General features: G+C 42.2%; 1 protein-coding gene across 1 annotated transcript in view; it reads left to right on the top strand.

Annotated features, from left to right (window-relative positions):
• Positions 1-22,375, top strand: part of LOC124798157 (serine/threonine-protein phosphatase 6 regulatory ankyrin repeat subunit C-like) — a 281,321-nt gene that overhangs the window by 10,642 nt on the left and 248,304 nt on the right. The window contains exon 2 of the mRNA XM_047261442.1: positions 21,274-21,357. Coding sequence (XP_047117398.1) covers positions 21,298-21,357 — 60 coding nt within the window. The 5' untranslated portion in view covers positions 21,274-21,297. The remainder of the gene's footprint in view (positions 1-21,273; positions 21,358-22,375) is intronic.

The raw sequence follows: 22,375 nt of genomic DNA, 5'->3' as shown, positions 1-22,375 counted from the left end.
GTTTCCATTGTCACAAAAAAAGTGTAGGTAAATCCAGCAGAATGTTTGGAAAGTGCGGCTTACATACCTGCATAGCAAAATTATATTTTCATAATCTCCTTTACTAGGTCCCTTCCAAATAATACAAATTTCTCAACAGAGGGAAGAATAACAAGAATAACCACCCAAGCCCTGAAGAAAGAACATGGTTTGATCACTCTCTGTGCAAGCAAAATCTTCAACATTGTTGTGATGAAACACAGTGAATACCTGATTGACATCATCTACCAACTGTCTAACTCTTCTACCCACAAACTTGCCCTGGTGATCCCATCTCAGAAGTCCAGCATAACCTCTAATTCCTCCTCAAATCCTTAGACCAACCTAGAACCTCTTTCCTGAATCCATTTCTATCCTCAGTTCATTACCCCTTCTCACCCATCTTCTACATACTTTACAAAATTCATAAACCTAACCATCCTGGTAACCCACAGTGTAGGTTTTTATTGCACTCCCATTGAAATAATAATGGCCTCCACTTACCAACACCTCCAAACTCATATCCTGCAAATTAATTAATATACCATATAAAATACCCAAACTACTTCCTTCATCATCTCTTAATCGTCTTCTTCCCACCATTACTACATGGATCCCTACTTTTCACATTTGATGCCATATCCCTATACACCAGCATCGTTATGAACATGACCATGTCATTGTTGAACATTGCCTCTGCTGACATCTTACTGACTTCAGATCCATCCTGTAATTCTTCACGCACCTGACCAACTACTTCCTTGCCCAAAACTGCTTCTCATTTCAGGAGAAGATAACGCACAAATCCCTGAACACTCATGTGATATCCTCCAACCTGATATGTGTATGTACTGTGTAGAGGAAACATTCATAGACACTCAAGATCCCAAACTCCTCAATTGATTCAGATTCATTGGTGGATTTGACCCTGAGCCAACACATTCTGTGCTTATTCCTTCACAGCCTTGACACTTTTCTCTAATATATTTTCTCTTGTCCTCCTCAGCCCAGCATGCCACCTTCCTGGTCACTGACCTCCACCTTCCTGATGGATCCATAAGAATCTCTGTTCAAAACAAGCCCAAAAAGCTTAACAATGTTTTCAGTCTTGTTTATGTGCCCATGCACTCAATGTCTCAACTGTATGGTGGGTTGTCTTTATTCCTTCTATTTCTTGTTTGAAATCAGAAAATATGTGTCTTCGTCACCAAATTAGATCTAATGGTAACAAACAGACCTGACCTCTTTGAGGATATCCATATCAAAACTGGTGTCAATGACCATAAGGCAGTTGTAGCAACAGTGATTACTTGATCCATAAAGGGCAGCTAAAATAAGTAGGAACATTTACATATTATGCTAAATATGCCATTGTGTCACATCTAGAAGAAGAACGCAAAAAATTAACAGTGAGCAGGAGCATGTAGATGAATTATGGCTCAATGTCAGTATTAAAATAATAGATAGGTACTTAGAAGAACAGTTCCTGATGGTAGGGACACTGTATGACATACATTCTCTCCAGAACATTTCTACAGAAACAGCAACTACTACACAACAGGTGTGATAGGTCTAAAGAGGTCCTTGACGTGCAGTGTGTGGAGGGTGTAGTTCAGAGGACAGAGGTGGTTTTGTGAAGTTTTGGTTTTGCCATTTCTTCTACATCTTCGTGACGAGTTTTTTGTGAACAGTTCCATCTTCCATGATGAGAACAACTGTATTAAAGATCTACATGTATATGTTCCTGAATCAAAAAATGGAAAATCCAAGATGTAATGTGACAATATTATGAAGAGGAAAGTTGCCACTCACCATAGACCTTACTGGCTGAAAGATTTATTTATTTGTGACAGTATTTTTGTTGTGCCTATCTGCAACTCAGCATCTCTTCCATATGGTGAGTGGCAACGTTCCTTTTCAGAATATTGTTCATACATTATTGGTTTGACAAATGCCTTGACTGGCTCACTAAATCATCCAATCTTCATTCCACAGGAAATTTTTGGGACTGTTTGCATCAGTGGGTAAATGTAGAAATCATCATCCTTGCAATGTGGTAGATCTTTGAGTTCTAATAATCATTGAATGCCAGAATGAATTTTTCACGCAGCAATGAAGGGTGTACTTATATGAAACATACTGCCAAATTAAAACTGTGTGCCAGACTGAGACTTGAACTGGGGATCCTTGCCCTTCACGGGAATGTGCTCTACTGATTGAGCTACCCAAGGACAACTCATGGCCCATCCTCACAGCTTTACTTTTGCTGATATCTCATCTCCTATCTTCAGAACTAAACTATGTCTCTGCATTATCCATTCTTTCAGGAATGCTAGTCCTGCAAATTATGCTGGGGAACTTCTGTGAAGTTTGTGGAAGATAGCAGATGAGATAATGGCAAAGTAAAGCTGTGAAGACAGGTCATGAGTCATACCTGGGTAGCTCAGTTGGTACAGCACTTTCTTGCCGAAGCCAAAAGTCATGAGTTCAAATAGCAGTCTGGTGCACAGTTTCAATCAGCCAGTAAGTTTCATACAGTGCTTACTTTGCTGCAAAGTGAAATTTCATTTTGGAAATATCCCCCAGGCTGTAGCTAAGCCATATACTACACTATCCCTTCTTCCAGGAGTGCTGATCCCACAAGCTACGCACGAGGATGTTTTGGAAGATAGGAGATGTACTGGTAGAATTAAAGCTGTGAAGATGGGTGATGAGTCAGCAGAGTACTTGCACGCAAAAGGCAAACATCCTGATTTCGAGTCTCAGTTTTAATCTGCCAGGAAGTTTCAATCAGTGAGTGGTCTGAGCTGGATATGGTGTATGTGGTATGCATTACTGTAAGACCTTCGGTACATACACCATCAGATTATTTGACTTGTTGCTCTAACGAAGTAGGCGAGTGTCAGCAATACATCTCGTGGTCTTATCGTGGCGTGTTTATCTTCTGCCGTTAGGTCAGACGATAGAAATGCCACTTGCACGCTTAGAGTAGCAGATTGACGGTGACCAACTTTAAACAGAACTTGATTAATTTTCACACACATTTATTAAAATAATAAAAATCATAACCCTTACTTAACTTGATTCAGGATGCTATTTACAATTGACAAGAAGTTCCTTTGGTCTTGGTACGTTAATCTTATTCCACATATCTCTGATACTTGACAAAGTGTCTGTACATTTATCTTCATGGCTATGTACAGGAATATGATAATCTTCTTAGGTGCAGACTGAAACTTGATTATAGACTGGTACAGTCTAATGCAGACTAATGTAGACTAATGGAGACTAATGCAGACTGACTAATCGGAGGTCTGTACACTCGTTATAATACCTCGCGCGTTTGTGTATCACTGCGTGAATGTGATCCGCAAAGAGAAAAGGTTCTACGTTAGCAGCAATCTTATTGGCTGCGTTACATATTAATATGCGGATTGGCGTAAGCAGAATTTGGTCCGTCTCTAAGACAGCGCCATCTCGTAGTGCGGAGACGGATGAGTGCTGCACCTGCGCTGTTGTGCTTAGCGGGGCGCGCTCTAGTGGGGAAGATGTGTACGCACTGACTACGCAGAACTATGTACACAACAGTGTAACAATAGATCCTCTAATACTCTTCCTCACCAAACCAAGGCTGTTATGACACAGTATGACCATGTTTCTCCTGGGGGTCACTATTTTGTTTGTTTGGTAAACTAGCATGATCTGTTCAAACAAAGATCATGTAACTCAAATAACATGGCTTGAGAATCCTATGCATGAGTGACATAGGGCTGTGCAAGATTTGGGATTTTAACATTATCACTACACTAGCATGCAAAGATTAGAGCTAAAAGAATAACAAACTGGAATTCTGCAACTGGCTATTGCATCAATGCAGTAAACAGCAATATTTACTGATGAGTGTACTTTGGACTGATGAAGCTATGTATACCAGGAAAGATATTGTGAACATGTACAAGACACATTTCTAGGCATCAGAAAACCATTCTTTAGACTGTGAATAAGGATTTCAAATCTGAAGATCCATTAAAATATGGGCTGGAATTTTGAAAGACTCAAAAACTGGTCCGGTTTGTATTTGCTTCACGAGACTGAATTATATTCACTTCTGTGTTCTCCTTAGAGATGATCTTTCTGTTCTATCATTTACCCTCATATCATGGATGTGTCATGTGACATTGTTTAAGTAATGGAAGGTGACTGAAGGATCAGTTGTGATATTGCTGTTTCTTGTTCAGCAAGATCTTATGATTTACCTCCATGGGAGTTCTTCTGTGGGATCCAATCTAACCTCAGGAACGCACAGACAAAATGAACACAACACATTGTTAATCTAGGAATAACTTGTACAAGACACTTGCCACAGAGTGGCTACACTATTAGTCCAATAATCCCACTCAAAAGTCAACATGTAACTGAGGACGAGGCTGGTCGGACCAGACTCTACAACCTGCTGGCTGGCCAGTAGAGTGCATGGAGGAGGGGCTCTGTGAACATCCATGAGTGGTGACCTCTGACTGGTCTATTACCTGCTCACTTCTGTGGTGTGCCTTACAATTGTGCACTCAGATCTCGGCTGTGGGATATATGTGGGTCACTATTCACCTCCTCCCTCGAGGAGAATAATGTCACTAATTTCACAGGCGAAGTGTGGATGGCTGCAATATTGAGTTGGTGTCCGCGCCCATGGAAGCCTTGGAGTTGAGAGGAGAGAACAACTCCTGGTCACCGGAGGCCTTAGAATGTGGGTGAAAGAGGCCTTTGCAAGGAGTGCACTGATGCCTCCCTGTCAGAGCCTGTAATGACAGGACTGTCAATGGACAGTCCAAGCCAGGATCCCTGGTGACGTTTGGTGGCAGTGTGGAAGGTGGAGGTGACTCCACTGCAGGATGAGGTTGCACAGGAGACATTGAACCAGTGAAGGGCTTCTCCAGTGGCTGGAGGGGCACTAGAGCTGTTGCCGGATGCTGTGAAGTCATAGGATCAACAAGTGAAGGTGCTTATGAGGGAGAAGAGGAGGCTGGAACACTGGTGGGTAGGTGGCACAAGTGACCAGGTCACTGATGAAGGTGGTTTTGTGGCCAGGGCAGGAGGGTGGGTGCCCACCTGGATTTGCAGCTGATTTTGATGGCACCGGACCTCCAGGTCTCCAGTCTGGAGGGTGTAGATGCGGCAGCAGTTCTGACACATGACAACTGCCAATAATCAGCAGGGGCACCAACTGAGACCACGCACCCAAATTATCATCGCTGGTGGAAAACTTAGTACAGCAGAACACCAGGATACAGGTTAGCTGGCTGTTTTTCAAGGAGTTCTATGCGGGATGGTGAAGTGGCCATGTACATAGAAAACAATATTCCATTTGAGTCCACAGACATATCACAGCACTGCACTGAACAGATACTTGAATGTTGTTGCAGGGGCAGTTGCATTTAATGAAACTAAACTTCTAATTTTTGTTGGTTATAGATCTACTAACTCTGACTTCAGAGCATTCCTGCTCAAACTAGAGAGGGTTCTTGATTCACTTTATAGGAAGTACCAGAAATTAGTTATATGTGGTGACTTCAGTATTAATTTTGTATATGATTGTGCAAGAAAAAGGATGTTGGTAGATCTCCTAAATTCATATGAACTGATGCAGATTGTGTTTTTTCCAAATAGGGTGCAGGGGAACAGTAGCACAGCCATGAACAATATTTTTATTCATTCTTCATTACTAGATGGGCATTCTGTTAATAAAAGGCTTTTGCACTCAAACAAGTGTCAGATACAATTACAAACTATGTAGGGAAATTAATCCAATGGCACTCGAGAGTTTTTGAAAACTTGTCAAGGAACAAGAGTGGCGGGATGTTTATAGCACTGATAACATAGATGACAAATACAATGTTTTTCTTAACACATTTCTCATGCTCTTTGAGAGTTGCTTTCCATTAGAACATTCTAAACAGGGTACTAACAGAAGAAAACAACCTGGGTGGCTGACTAGTGGGCTAAGGATATCATGTAGAACAAAGAGGGAATTATATCAAAATGTTAGAAGTAGTCACAATCAAGCTATGGTTGCCCATTACAAACAGTACTGTAAGGTGCTTAAAATGTTATTAGGAAGGCAAAGAGTATGTGGTGCACAAATATAATAGCTAATTCACAGGATAAAATTAAAACCATATGGTCAGTTGTAAAGGAAGAGTTTGGTCAGTAGCACAAAGTCGATGATATAAAGTCAGTTTGTAGTAAAAATATTTCTGTTACCGATAAATCAAATATATGTGCAGTATTTAACAATGATTTGCTGAGCATTGCTGCTGAATTAAATAAACATTTAGTTTCTACAGAGAATCATGTAACTCTCTTGGAAAATGCCTTTCCGAGACTGATGTATGAAATATTCCTCTGTGATACTGACAGGGGAGAGATTGAGTCAATAATTAAATCACTGAAGACTAAAGACTCTCACGAATATGGTGGAGTGCCTAGAAGATTATTAAAGTACTGTGCTGCACATGTTATCCCCGTACTCAGCCATATTTATAATTTTTCCTTTAGGAATGGTCAGTTTAAAGTACTCAGTAGTAAAGATGCTTTACAAATAGGGAGAAAGGGATAATGAAGGCAATTTCAGACCTGTTTCTATGCCATCAGTGTTTGCTAAAGTTTTTGAAATGGCTGTGTATGTAAGGATAATTGATCATTTTATATCACGTAATTTGCTATCAAATGTACAGTTCGGCTTTAGAAGTTATTTAACAACTGAAAATGCTATATTCTCTATTCTCTGTGGGGTTCTGGTAGGTTAAACAAAAGGTTTTGAACTCCAGGAATATTTTTTGATTTGACTAAGGCATTTGATCGTGTTGATTACAAAATATTGCTCCAGAAGTTGGACCATTATGGTATATGAGGAGTAGCTCACAATTGGTTCACCTCTTACTTTAACAGGCAGCAAGAGGTAATTATTCACAGTGTTGAGAGTGGCTGTAATGTGAGGTCTGAGTGGGGTATGGCCAAATAGGGGGTGCCCCAGGGATCAGTGTTGGAGCCACTACTGTTCCTTATTTATATACATGATATGCCCTCCAGTATTACGGCTAACTCTAAAATATATCTGTTTGCTGATGACGCTAGCTTGGTAGTAAAGGATGCTGTGCGCAACATTGGCTCAGTTTCAAACAGTGCAGTTCATGACATAAGTTCACAGATTGTAGAAAGTAAACTAATGCTAAATCACAGTAAGAGTCAGTTTTTATAGTTTATAACTCATAATTCAACAAAACCTGACGTTTTAATTTTGTAGAATGGGCATATGATTAGTGAAACTGAACAGTTCAGATTTCTAGGTGTTCATATAGATAGTAAACTGTTGTGGAAAGCCCACATTCAGGATCTTCTTCAAAGACTTTATGCTGCCTTTTTTACTATTTGAACTGTATCTGAAGTGAGTGATTGTTCAACAAGAAAATTAGTCTACTTCGCTCACTTTCATTCCCTTATGTTGCATGGTATTACATTTTGAGTAACTCTTCATCTTCTAAAAGGATATTTTTGGCTCAGAAATGGGCAGTTCAGGCAACAGGTGGTGTAAATTTGTGAACCTCTTGTCGACTCCTGTTCACATGTCTGGGTATTTTGACATTGGTCACTCAAAATTTACTGTCATTTCTTGTTAGCAATATCAGCTTATTCCCAAGAAGAGGCAGCTTTCACTCAGTTAATACTCGGCAGAAATCCAACCTGCATTTGGACTGGACTTCCTTAATTCCTGTGCAGAAAGATGTGCCATATATTGCTGCATCCATTTTCAATAAGCTACCACAAGAATTCAAAAATCTTAGCAGTAATCCACGCACTTTCAAATTGAAGCTGAAGAGTTTCCTCATGGGTCACTCCTTCTATTCTGTCAAGGATTCCTCAAAAAATTAAACTGATTCTTATATTATATTGTTGATTGCATTTACTGAAGCTTATGGCTTGACTTTTTTTGGGTTCATAAACATTTTATTTTCATCTGTTATTACTTTTATGTTGTAATTTCATGTACTGACACATTCTATGACCTTGGAGATTTGCTCCTCAATTTGGTCCTACAGAACTCGACATGTAAATAAATAAAAGATACGATAGTGCGTGAGATCCCTGACAGAAGAGATTGAACATTGTTCTCATGTAGCACTCATGAAGAAGCTCTGCAGGACTATCGAAACCACTAGGAGTCATCCGGGTGGCTGTTAGAAAAAACTGTTACACCTCTTTGGTGGGGAAGTCCTGCAAATATTTTTTCATCTGGGTCTTAAATATATGAATCATGCACTTGGCTTCCTCATTAGATTGGGGGCCAAAGGGAGGGGAGCGAACATGGCAAATGCCTGACCCTCACACAGAAATGATAAAACACCTGGGACAGTAACTAAGGTCTGTCGTCAGAAATGGGAGTAACCAGGAGACACTCCTCAGAAAATTTTTTTTTGAGAGAGCCTGAATAGTGACTTCAGTTTTGGCTGAGTAGCACATAACCATGTATGGAAAATCCAAAAATGCATCAATGATAATCAGCCAGAACACATTCAGAAACAGACCACAAAAATTCACATGGCTGCATTCCCAGAGCTGGATTGCTGGAGACCATGGGGAGAAGGAAGCCTTGGAAGCCACCTGTCAACTAGCACTTAGGCGACATGTTACAACCAAATACTTCACCTCCTGGTCAATGATGGGCTGATACACATCTTTGAGCCAAGGTTTCAATGTGACAAACCCCAGTGACTCTCAAGTAACAGCTGTAAGACCTCCGACTGCAAATTGCCAGGAATAACCACTGTGGGAGCTGTGTCATCTGTGGAGCAGAAGAGCACCCCTTCTAAGACTGAGAGATGGTGTAAGACAAAGTAGTTATGAAGTGTATCGGAAGTATTGCATGGAAAATGAGAAGACCAACCCTGCTGAACGAGGTGGACTGTCTGCTTGAGAACAGGCCATGGTGACTCAGGCACTATGATCAGAAACCCATTGACCACATGGTGGGAGAAGATATCAAAATGAAAACACATGAGCTCCTCTTGATCAAACTGAGGGTCTGGGCCAACAGGCAGCCAGGATAAAGTGTCCCCATTGGAATGGTGCCCAGTGTGGTGAAAATGAATGACATATTTATATTTGGGGAGGAACAATTCCCACCAATGCGGCCTTATCAGGGACCCAGGCAGATGGACTAAATAAGGAAACTAACAGCTTGTGGTCCATAATGAGTTGGAATTTGGTGCCATACAACAAAACCTGAAATTTGGTGACTGCTTACTCAATTGTCAGAGCCTCCTTCTCGATCTAAGAGTAGTGGACCTGTGCTGGACTGAGAGTTTTGGATTCAAACCCCGGTGGTCACTCCAAGACATCTGCATTCGAATGGGTGAGTACTGTTCCCATGCTGTACTGTGAGGTGTCTGTAGTCAGAACCAATGGTTTGTCAGGATCAAAAATAGCTAGACATGGTGCCGACCTGAGATGTACAGAAGGGTGAAGGCCTGGTCTCACACCAGAGACCAGACAAAGGAAGCACACTTGAGGACAAGGAGATAAAGAGGACATGTAATGTTGTATGCCCCAGGCATGAACCAATAGTAATAGGCAATTTTACTGATGAAAGCCTGCAGTTCTTACAATGACTAGGGACATAGCAGGTCTGCAATGGTCCTGACAGGACCCTCCATGGAGATGATGTTTTGCCACAATGTGGTGTGGTCCAGATGGTCAATAGATGGTTGGAAAAACTTGGACGTATGCACATTGCAATTCAGACTCATGGCCTAGAGTTCTTGAACAAAAGGGCCTGGAGATTGTGCATACAGTTGCTCATAGTAGGACTGGTAATGACAATGATCCAGATAGTTGAAACAGTATGGAATATTGGGCATGATCTGTTCCAGAGAGCACTGAAAAATTGTAAGAGCATTTTCCATCCCGAACATCAACTGCTGGTATTGATATACAAGATGAAAGGCATATTAAGAAACATGATATAGTTGGATTCCTCATCTGGGGGTAACTGGTGTTATGCTTGGGAAAGATCAAGTCTGGAGAAGAATTGACCCCTGCTATGCATGTGAACAGTTCATCTGGATTTTGCGATGGGCATGTGTCAACAACGGACTGTGAATTCACTGTGATCTTAAAATGGCCACAAATTTGCAATTTACCAGAAGGTTTCTTTATAATGACAAGGGGTGTGGCCCATTCACTAGAGGAAGACAAGCCAGTCCAGCTTCTCTTGAGTTGGGAATGTAGGGCTATAGGAATCTACCTAACAAAAAAAAAAAATCTAGTATGTGCTGACTGCTTCAAGGTCGTGTGTGCTAGGCCTTCTGCAAAGATACACTAAAATTCTGAGCACAGAGATTCCAATAATAAATAGGAGACTTCGGCAGAGACCAACGGCATGCAGTCCATGACTGAAAAGCCAAAAGCCTGAAAAGTGTCAAACCCCAAAGGGTTTGCTGAACTATCATCATGGATGTCAATAAAGGTAACAGACCAAGACACTGATTTATAAGTGGCCATCAAATGGGTAAGCATGGGGAGTTACTGTTTACCATATTCCTTGAGGCACCTGTTTACTGGTGACAGCGGTGGAGAGCTGAGATCTGAATATGTTTGGACATTAAGCAGGGAAACTACTGTGCCAGTGTCTACACACAGGTGCAGCTTTCATGAGAGAACCAAAACCTCAATAAAAAGATTGTTGGAAACCTGATTGGGAACTGGTCCTGACGACAAAAATTCTTGAATATCCAAGTCCATATGTTGCATTTTGAGCAGTTTAGTGGCAGACTACTGCAATGTGGCCTTTTTTTTTAATATTTACCACAGTTGGCCCAATAATGGGCACACAGTGATCAGTCATATTGGGAGTATCAAGACACATGTAATGGCAACAGGGAGTAGCAGCTGGAACGCTGTTTACAAATTGTGTGGAAGCTACTGGAATGGCTGGTTTACTTCTGGTATGTCGTCCTTGGTAAATGCAGTGGATGCAGCTGGTCCACCCTGTACTGCTACGACATTGCACCAGGCTTCCAGCTGCTGACTAGTGGCGTCTGAGACATCATACAGCAGGGCAGTTAACAAAACCTCATTGAGGGAAGGATTCTCTAATTGTAGGGCCCATTGCCAGACCTCCTTATCTGGGGCAGAGCACTGATGGCATCATGAACCATGACATTTACATATGAGACTTGGCCACGACAAAATGGCACTTGCTGGTAAGGCCACGGATGATGTCGCAGCTCAGGCATGATACAACTGATGGGGGTGCTTCTTGTATTGGAGAATTCAACCTTAGCTGCCATGACAGCAATAATAGGAAGACAACTACAAACATAAATTGTCAAACGACAATGAGGAAGGTTCCTGCAATGGGGCCAACTGCCGCAACACCTGATACGTGTTGGGAGAAATCCACAACAGAAACGGTGCACAACATATCTCCACAGCCATAATGTGCAAGGCATGGAAATGTTGCTGCAGGCAGTGTTTGCACACTTCCCAATCCAACCCCCACCTCAAACAGCGGGAGAGGAGGGGGAAACTGTTCGCACACTTCCCAATCTTCCCCCACCTCATACAGTGGGAGTGGAGGGGGAAACAAAGCCAGAGATGAAGCTTTAGGGAGCAATGCTGGCAAAGCCTGTTGCATGACTGTGATCAGATTCTTCTGTTATTGGACCAATGTCTGAAGCAGAGACTCCATGTCACAACATGATGCGAAAAGCAACCTCACAATGAAAAAGACATGAAAATACAACTCTCCTTGTCAACAGTGTGCTCTAACCACAAGAACTCACAGACAATAATGGACACAACACCTTGTACGAGAAGGCACAAGCCATGTGTTGCTACATTACAAGTCCAATAATCCTATTCAGAATGTCAACATGTAACTGACAGCAAGGCTGGCCAGGCCTAACTCCGTAAGCTGTCGGCCAGCCAATAGAGTGGACAGAGGAGAAGCTGTGTGTGCATCTATGAGTGGTGGTATCTGATGGTTCTAGCATTGTCAACTTCTGTGGTGTGCCTTACAACTGTGCACTCGGATCTCAGGTGTGGGATCTATGTGGGTCACTATAGGATCACAAGAAGCTATTGTATATGATGGAAAGCAGTTAACATGATGATTAAGTTGATGGGTCTCCTCCATGCAGCCATGACTACAAATGGCATTAACAAGTAGCAGAACGTCCACATTCAGAATACCAAAGCCAAACAGGCTTTGACAGGGAAACCATTTTGAAAAATGATCATGAATTTGAAGTAATTAAACAATGGAAACTCCTGGTAGGAATATCAACTGTGCAGGAAAAGATAGATTGCTACTTACCCTAAAGATATCACATTAAGTTTTAGACATTCCACATAAGCTTTCAGCCACAGCCTTCATCAAAAATAGAGAAACACACACCATTCATTCACACTAACAAGCATACCTCATGCACACTTGTCCGCCAACTCCGGCAGCTTGGGCCAGAATGCTACTATCAAGTGGGGTGGAAGCAGCAATCTGCAGGGGATGGGGCAAGAGAAGGGGAAGGGATAGTAGTGTGCAGGGACTAGAATGCCAACAGGCACAGCATCAGGAGGTTGCGGGGAAGGGAGGTGGGGAAACTGGAATGAAAAAGAAAAGCAAGGAAATATGGGCAGGTGTGTTGGTAGAGGGTGGCAAACGAAGAGCATGGGAGACGAGAATGGGAAGGAGGTGATAGCATAGTGGGAGAAGGAAACTGTTGGGCGGACAGTAGGTGGAGATGGTAAGTTACCATAGATTGGAAGCGGAGAATGTGTTGTAAGGATAACTTCCATCTGCACTGTTCAGAAAAGCTGGTGTGGAGGGGAGGATCAAGATGACTTGGGTAGCAATGCAGCCATTGAAATCGAGCATTCTATCTTGAGTTGCCTGTCGTGCCACAGGGTGTTCTACTGTGCTCTTGATCAATCACAGTTTGGCGGACAGTCATACCAATATAAAAAGCTGTGCAATGATTGCAATAGAGCTGGTAAATGACATGGCTACTTTCAGAGGTGGCACAGCCCCTGATGGGGTAGGGTAAATCTGTGACAGGACAGGAATAGGAAGTGCTGGGTGGGTGGATTGGGGAGTTCTTGCACATGGATCTTCCATGGGATAGAAGCCTTGCGGCAAGGGATTGGGATTGGGAGTGACATAGGGATGGACTAGGATGTGTGGAGAGTAGTTGTGGGTTAGGATAAACTTAGTAAAGTGTATGAGGATTGAGTTAGTGGGTTTGGAGTCTGAAGGACATTGGGAAAGGGAATGTTCCACAGTGGTAAGACCATAGGCACAATGTGTGTTGGTGGATAGGGAGGTGGTGGCAACAGTGATGAGCAGGGACTCAGGAGGTAAAGGGCTGGGGATGATGGAGTATTAGTGAAGGAAGTGGTTAGTATCTGTGATGTGGGAGGCTAGATTATGGGCAGTTTATTGGAGGTGTCAGTCAATGAGTTCAGAAATTCTTTCAGTGGGGATGCAATAATCAGTCACAGTGGGGCGTCCAGGATTGTTGGGTTTGTGGACTTTGGGAACCAGGCAGAAGGCGGGTATGTGGAGTATCATAGAGATGAGGAGAGAAATGGACACAACATCCTAGTCCATCCCTATGCCACTCCCAATTGCAACCCCTTGCAGCAAAGTTCATATTCCTGTGGGAGATCCCGCTAGATGGTGAGTGGCAACTTGCCTTTGTATAATATTATTGTAACGAAAATAAAATGAAGTTTTATTTCACATAGCTTGGTGAAGGGATAGTAAATGAAAGTATTTTTTGTATATCAAGAGCTAAAGAAAGACTCAGATGATGAGCTAATGATAGGTAGTTAAATGACATGACTATGTAAGCATAGATCAGATGTGGTTTAAATTCAAAGAAATAGTAATGACGGCAACCAACAGATATATATCAAATAAATTAATAAGAGATTGTGCTGGTCCTCCATGGTATGAAAACCAGGTCAGAGCACTATTACAGAAGCAACAAAGGAAGCATGCCAAATTTAAAAGAATGCAAAATCCCCAAGACTGGAAATGTTTTACAGAAGTTCAAAATTTAGTGCAAATTTCAGTGCAAGATGTTTTAATAGTTTCCACAGTGAAACTCTGTCTCAAAATCTGGTGAAAAATCCAAAGAGGTTCTGGTTGAATGTAAAGCACACTAGTGGCAAGACACAATCAATACCTTCACTGCATGATAACAATGGTCGTGTTATTGATGACAGTGCCAGTAAAGCAATATTATTAAACACAGTTTTATGAAATTCCTCCACAAAAGAAGACAAAGAAAATACTATAGAATTCAAATCCAGAACAACTGCCAATATGAGTAACGTAGAAGCATATATCCTTGGTGCAGCAAGTCTTCCAGTCCAGATTGTGTACCAGTCAGGTTCCTTTCGGAGTATGCTGATGCAATAGCTCCTTACTTAGCAACCATATAGAACCAGTCACCCATAGAAAGTTCCATACCCAAAGACTGGGAAGTTGTACAAGCCACACCAATATCCAAGAAAAGAAATAGGCGTAATCCGCTGAATTACAGACCCACGTCACTAATGTTGATTTTCAGTAAAATTTTGGAACTGATGCTATGCTCAAACATTATGAATCATCTCAAAGAAAACAATTTATTGCCAAGTAGCCAACACAGTTTGAGAAAATATTGTTCTTGTGAAACAGAACTATTCTCTATCGTCACGAAGTAATGAGAGCTATTGACAGAGAACATAAAATTGATTCCATATTTTTGGAGTATCATCTCAGTTGTGTGACTAAATTTGTGATTTCATCTCAGAAAGGTCACAGTTCATAATAAATGAAGGAAATTCATTGAGTTAAAGAGAAGTAATATCTGATGTTTCCCAAGAAAGCGTTATAGGACTTCTGTTGTCCTGATCTACTTAAATGATTTTGGTGACAGTCTGAGCAACCTTCTTAGACTGTTTGCAGATGATGCTGTCATTTACCATGTTGTAAAGTTATTTGATGATCAAAACGAATTGCAAAATGATTTAGACAAGATACCTGTATGGTGCAAGAAATGGCAATTGGCTCTAAATCATGAAAAGTGTGAAGTCATCCACATGACCACTAAAAAGAATCCACTAAATTTCAGTTACATGATAAGTCACATAAATCTAAAGTGTGTAAACACAACTAAATACTTAGGTATTACAATTATGAATAACTTAAATTGGAATGATCACGTTGATAATGTTGTGGGGAAATCAAATCAAAGACTGCAAATTATTGGTAGAACATTTAGAAACTGTAATGGGTGTGCTCAAGAGGCTGCTTATGCTATGCTTGTCTGCCCTTTTCTGGAGTCTTGGCATACAGTGTGGGATCCACATAAGATAAGACTGACAGAGTAAAGCAAAAAAGTTCAAAGAAAGGAAGCTCATTTTGTATTATCACAAAATAGGGGAGACAGTGCCACAGGTATGATATGTGAATTGGCAGTCATAAATTTCAATCACTAACTGTCTCCCCAGAGTATGAAAATGTTTTGTTAGCACACACCTACATAGGGAGAATTGGTCATCATAATAAAATAAGAGAAACAGAGAGCACACGGAAAGATTAAAGTGTTCTTTTTTCCAGTGCCCTGGTTGAGAGTGGGACGGTAGAGAAGTAGCTTGAAGGTGGTTCAATGAACCCTCTGCCAGGCACTTAATTGTGAACAGCAGAGTAATCATGTAGATGTGTATGTAGTTGTAGAAAATATGCAGGTGCAACAAGGATTACTATTGCTGAAAGAATGTAATGCAAAGGGAGGTTTGGAGAAAGTCTTTGTGCAACATTACTTTCTTTGCAGGTCACTCAGTCTTCTGCTGTCACTGGAATGCCCATGCAGGCCTTCTCATAAATCAGAAATTTTATTGCAGTTCTTTTGTTGTTGGTAGTAGGTTCCAAATGAAGGGTTTCATGTAATAGTCTTCCACAATTGCATTGCAGCTTTAATACTTATTCTAACAGTCAATAATAGTTGATGACAAATGTATAATGAAAATAACTAACAAGAATGTACTTGGGAAGCAAACTTGCTGAAGTTACTCAGCCATAGGAAGTGAAAATACCAATGTGGAATGTGACAGATGTAATCAGTATATTTGGAGCCTTTTGTTTGTGTTAATTTTTCTGACAGAAGACATGTGGAACATATCTTGAAGAAAATTAAAATGTGTTTGATAAGAGCAAAGCAGTCATTAATCTGTAAGTGGATTTGGTTACCACAGTGCTTTAGTTGACATGGTGTTATTAGCAATAGTGTGCCTTTGCCTTCCTCTGATCTGAGAAATAGTTGACCCTGCCACTTACAGATGGAATTACAGTATTGATTGACTGTTCTGTTGGTTCTTTGTAGAATATTTTATACATTATGAATTAATTGTAGATATTACATCAGTGTTGTGAGTGTTTTATTCATAATGGAATTGCAGTGTGCAGTAGAATTCAGATGTCAGTGCAGCTTGGTATTCTTGGCATACAGAAGCCATTTGTTGAGGTGAAAGTATGAAGAAGGCAGAAAATATGGAGCAAATGGAGGTTTAATCACAAAGGTTTTGATTTATAGTGTGATATTTAACCATTAAACACTAAGACTATTAAATCAGGATTACCTGATACACCATGTACTCAATAACACTCTATGCTTTCCTTCTTTCTATTTGCTGTCTTTTATCAGTAATCCACTATTACTACATTGGGCCATTCTTTCATCTGCATATTGGAGTAAACTAATGGATTTTACAAGCACTGTATTATTCTTTTACACCAGCAGAGGAGTAAATAGATAAAAATAATCTATAAAACTTTTTATATTTTTTAGTCTTCATTAGCAGTTTCCTTTGCTCAAAATATTATCAGAAATTTAGTTCCCATTTCTGTAAAAGACATGTAGAATTTTAGATATACATTCCTGGAAATTGAAATAAGAACACCGTGAATTCATTGTCCCAGGAAGGGGAAACTTTATTGACACATTCCTGGGGTCAGATACATCACATGATCACACTGACAGAACCACAGGCACATAGACACAGGCAACAGAGCATGCACAATGTCGGCACTAGTACAGTGTATATCCACCTTTCGCAGCAATGCAGGCTGCTATTCTCCCATGGAGACGATCGTAGAGATGCTGGATGTAGTCCTGTGGAACGGCTTGCCATGCCATTTCCACCTGGCGCCTCAGTTGGACCAGCATTCGTGCTGGACGTGCAGACCGTGTGAGACGATGCTTAATCCGGTCCCAAACATGCTCAATGGGGGACAGATCCGGAGATCTTGCTGGCCAGGGTAGTTGACTTACACCTGCTAGAGCACGTTGGGTGGCACGGGATACATGCGGACGTGCATTGTCCTGTTGGAACAGCAAGTTCCCTTGCCGGTCTAGGAATGGTAGAAGGATGGGTTCGATGACGGTTTGGATGTACTGTGCACTATTCAGTGTCCCCTCGACGATCACCAGTGGTGTACGGCCAGTGTAGGAGATCGCTCCCCACACCATGATGCCGGGTGTTGGCCCTGTGTGCCTCGGTCGTATGCAGTCCTGATTGTGGCGCTCACCTGCACGGCGCCAAACACACATACGACCATCATTGGCACCAAGGCAGAAGCGACTCTCATCGCTGAAGACGACACGTCTCCATTCGTCCCTCCATACACGCCTGTCGCGACACCACTGGAGGCGGGCTGCACGATGTTGGGGTGTGAGCGGAAGACGGCCTAACGGTGTGCGGGACCGTAGCCCAGCTTCATGGAGACGGTTGCGAATGGTCCTCGCCGATACCCCAGGAGCAACAGTGTCCCTAATTTGCTGGGAAGTGGTGGTGCGGTCCCCTACGGCACTGCGTAGGATCCTACGGTCTTGGCGTGCATCCGTGTGTTGCTGCGGTCCGGTCCCAGGTCGACGGGCACGTGCACCTTCCGCCGACCACTGGCGACAACATCGATGTACTGTGGAGACCTCACGCCCCACGTGTTGAGCAATTCGGCGGTACGTCCACCCGGCCTCCCGCATGCCCACTATACGCCCTCGCTCAAAGTCCGTCAACTGCACATACGGTTCACGTCCACGCTGTCGCGGCATGCTACCAGTGTTAAAGACTGCGATGGAGCTCCGTATGCCACGGCAAACTGGCTGACACTGACGGCGGCGGTGCACAAATGCTGCGCAGCTAGCGCCATTCGACGGCCAACACCGCGGTTCCTGGTGTGTCCGCTGTGCCGTGCGTGTGATCATTGCTTGTACAGCCCTCTGGCAGTGTCCAGAGCAAGTATGGTGGGTCTGACACACCGGTGTCAATGTGTTCTTTTTTCCATTTCCAGGAGTGTAGTTATCTGATATATTGTCTTCATTTTTTATTTTAATTTGTTACTGTATCAAGTGTGACAATTATTTATTTGAAGTGAGGACAAAGCATCTAAGAATGCATACCGTCCATTTGGATAGTTGACTGTAATCCAGTTTGTAGTATCGCTATGGTAAATGACCTTAATTTTATATTTAACATTGCAGCAAAACCATATAAACAGCTTTACAAATAGGAACTTCTACTATGGAGTTTGTAGAGGTTGTTATGCAGAAATAACTTTATTTTTTCAAATTAAATTTATTCCAATTTAGAATCTTTACATCACAGTGTAATAAAATCTGAAAATGTGTTAGTAAGTTTCTTAATGCAAAAATTTGTCTGTGTGAATTCAAACATGAAATGAAACTTTAATTATTTCAAAGTAAGCTGTTGGTCATTAAAAAGCAAAGGTAAGATGCTCTCATACTCATAATTATCATTGTCATTAAAGATAATGAACATCCAGCTAATTGTAGAAACCTGCAGAATATTGGTAGCATGAAATAAGTATTTTGCCATTTATCAGATGCAAACAAATAAAAATCACTGCAAGATAAGTAATTATTGACTAACTTCATTGTGAAAAGGAAAGTTGCTACTCACCATATAGAGAAGGCACTACAAAAGCACTGTCACAAAAAATAGCTTTAGGCCAGTAAGGCCTTCATCAGAACTAGACAGCCAACACACATATACACACTCACGCAAATGCAACTCACACACACATGACTGTAGTCTTGGCAACTGAGGCCACACTGCGAGCAGCAGCACTGGTGCATGATGTAAGTGGTGACTGGGTGGGAGTAAGGAGGAGGCTGGGGCGGGGAGGGGGAGGAATAATAGGGTAGGGTTGGCAGACAGTGACGTGCTGTTGGAGAGCACACAGGGACGAGGTGGAAAGAGGGCAGGACAGCTATGTCAGGAGGTTAGGTTGACGAAGGGAGCAGAGAGGTGGAGAGGGGGATAGCGGAAAGGGAGAGAATCAAAAGGACTGAGTGCGATGGAGGAATGAAGGCTGTGTAGTGCTGGAATGCTGGAATGGGAACAGAGAAGGGGCTGGATGGCAGAGGGCAATGACTAATGAAGGGAATATACAACATATTCTAAGGAAAGTTCCCACCTGCACAATTCAGAAAAGCTGGTGCTAGTGGGAAGGATCAATATCACAGCAGTCTGTGAAGCAGTTATTGAAATGAAGGATATCATGTTTGGCAGCATGTTCAGCAACAGGGTGGTCCACTTGTTTCTTGGCCACAGTTTGTCAGTGGCCATTCAAGTGAACAGACAGCTTGTTGGTTGTCATGCCCCATAGAATGCACAGTGGTTGCAGCTTAGCTTGTAGATCACATGACTGGTTTCACAGGTAGCCCTGCCTTTGATGGGATAGGTGATATTTGTGACCGGACTGGAGTAGGTGGTGGTGGGAGGATGTAGTGGGCGGGCCTTGTGTCTAGGTCTGTTCCAGGAGTATGAGACAAGAGGTAAGGGATTGTCTAGGGATGTATGAGTATATTGTGTAGATTCAGTGGATGGCAGAATAGCACTGTGGGTTGGGTGGAAAGGATAGTAGGTAGGAAATTTCTCAATTCGGGGCATGATGAGAGGTAGCCAAAACCATGGCAGAAAATGTAATTCAGTCGCTCCTTGCAATATATCCTACATTACCATAACCTTCCTGGCCTCAGCCTTTGTTAGTCAGTGTCCTCTCCCATCCAGCCCCTTCCCTGTTCCCTTTCCAGCACTACACGGCCCTCATTCCTCCATTGCACCCAGTCTTTTTAATTATCTCCTTTTCTGCTACCCCCCTCACCCCCTGCCCACCTCTCTGCCCCTCCATCAACCTCCTGATTGCATGTAGCTGCCCTACCCTCTTTCCACCTCGTCCCTGTGCTCTCCCCAACAGCACGTCACTGTCCACCACCCCTACACTATTATCCCTCCCCCTCCCCACCCCAGCCTCCTCCTTACCCCCACCCGGTCACCACACCCATCATGCACCAGTGCTGCTGCTCTCAGTGTGGCGTCAGTTGCCTGAGCCTGCAGTCATGTGTGTGTGTGTGTGAGTTGTGTTTGCGTGAGTGTGTATGTGTGTGTTTGCCATCTAATTCTGATGAAACCATTACTGGCCGAAAGCCATTATTTGTGACAGTGTTTTTTTTTTGTACCTATCTACAACACCATTATTTGTGACAGTGTTTTTTTTGTACCTATCTACGACTCAGCATCTCCGCTATATGATGAGAAGCCAACTTTCCATATCACAATATTGTTACATTCCATCCTGGATTTTCCATTTTTTGATTACTGACAAACTTCACATTCTTCAGATGTGAACCCACAAAGAGTAAATAAAATGTTCAGCTTACATCATTGGAAAGCGACAGTGGTATCCTTCATATCCTTCTTCAAATGAATGGTCACAGACAAAGAATGTAAACTGTAGCTTGTTATGCTTTTGTAGAGCATACAGGGGAATATCGATCCCTGGTTCAATACTAGGCAGTTTAGATTCATTCTTCCAGAACTAGTACCTCATGAATTTCACTTGACTAACTACTCACATGAACAATATTCATTTGATTATTTGTTTACATAATTACAGTGTCTGAACTCAATTTAATTAATTTATGATAATTGTTTGATTGTACTCAAGTTTGCACAAACATTATTGAGTTACAAGAATGATTTACATTTTTAAGAAACTGACACAGCAGATTATTTCATAGCTTGATTCACTTTATGATCCTCCTGTCTTATGCATGTGATATTGTGCCAATTATATACAGATATAAAAACTAATTACAGTAAATTTGAAAGTGTCCAATTTTTGTATTTTAGGCACATTTTGTCTTAAAACACAAAATGGGGGCAATGGAAGATGATTGGCGTTTGAGACAGGCAGTATACAATGGAGATATCAAGGTGAGCAGATAAAAGCGTCTTGTTCACTGGTCATCATAAGAAGAGCTGCACCCAGAAGTACCTGACTGATCCACTGCAAACTGGGTGGATATGTTGCACACCATCAGCTATGACAGTGGTTACTTTTGTATGGTTGGCCGTGCACTCAGGGACCTTTGGTGGGGCCATGAGGTCATACCTGTAGTTTATATAAGGGGACCCAAGTGGCGATACCAGCCAGTATGACAGCTGTTAGAATCACTAGCGTATCACCTGAATCTGCACTATGCCAAAACAACATGTTAGACAGCAGACTGTTCAGCTACATAAGTTCAAGAGAGGCTGGATTGTGGTGTTGCAGGGGGGTAGATGGTCCCATCACTGTATTGTGCACCACATTTGACATACAGGCACCCCCATTGCATGTTGCTGGCAGCAGTGGATGAAGGAAAGCACACATGCACACATTGTAGGTTCTGGACAACTGACATGCATCACATGGAAGGATGGGTTAATGGATTGTCCACTGCACATGTGCAGATCCAGCGCAATGATAGAACCCATTCAGTGAGCTCACCTGCCTTCTATGGAACATCCTCAAAGTGCTAGTACGAGGGCTATTCAGAAAGTAGAGAACGTTTTGGCATTTAAAAAAAAAACTAAGTACAAGAAATACATTTTATTATATACATTTGAAAGAGAGATGGACATACTACTTTTCCACATAGTCACCAAACACATTGAGGCACTTATCATAGTGGTGGACAAGCTATGAAAGACCTTCGTCATAAAATTCTGCCGCCTGAGGCTTTAGCCAGTCAGACACGCCTGCCTGCAGTTCCGCGTCATCATCAAAGCATTGCATTGCAAGCCAGTTCTTCATCTTGGGAAACAAGTGGAAGTCGCTTGGTGCAAGATCAGGGCTGTAGGGCGGATGAGGGAAAATTTCCCATTTGAATGAATTAAGGAGTTCCTTTGTGCAGTTTGCCATGTGAGGTCGGACATTGTTGTGCAAAAGCAAAATTTTGGATGTCAGGTT

This window comes from Schistocerca piceifrons, chromosome 1 (genome assembly GCF_021461385.2).
Source record: "Schistocerca piceifrons isolate TAMUIC-IGC-003096 chromosome 1, iqSchPice1.1, whole genome shotgun sequence".
NCBI classification, from domain to species: domain Eukaryota; kingdom Metazoa; phylum Arthropoda; class Insecta; order Orthoptera; family Acrididae; genus Schistocerca; species Schistocerca piceifrons.
The sequence above is the reverse complement of the archived record's forward strand: the minus strand, read 5'-3'. Positions and strand labels throughout refer to the sequence as shown.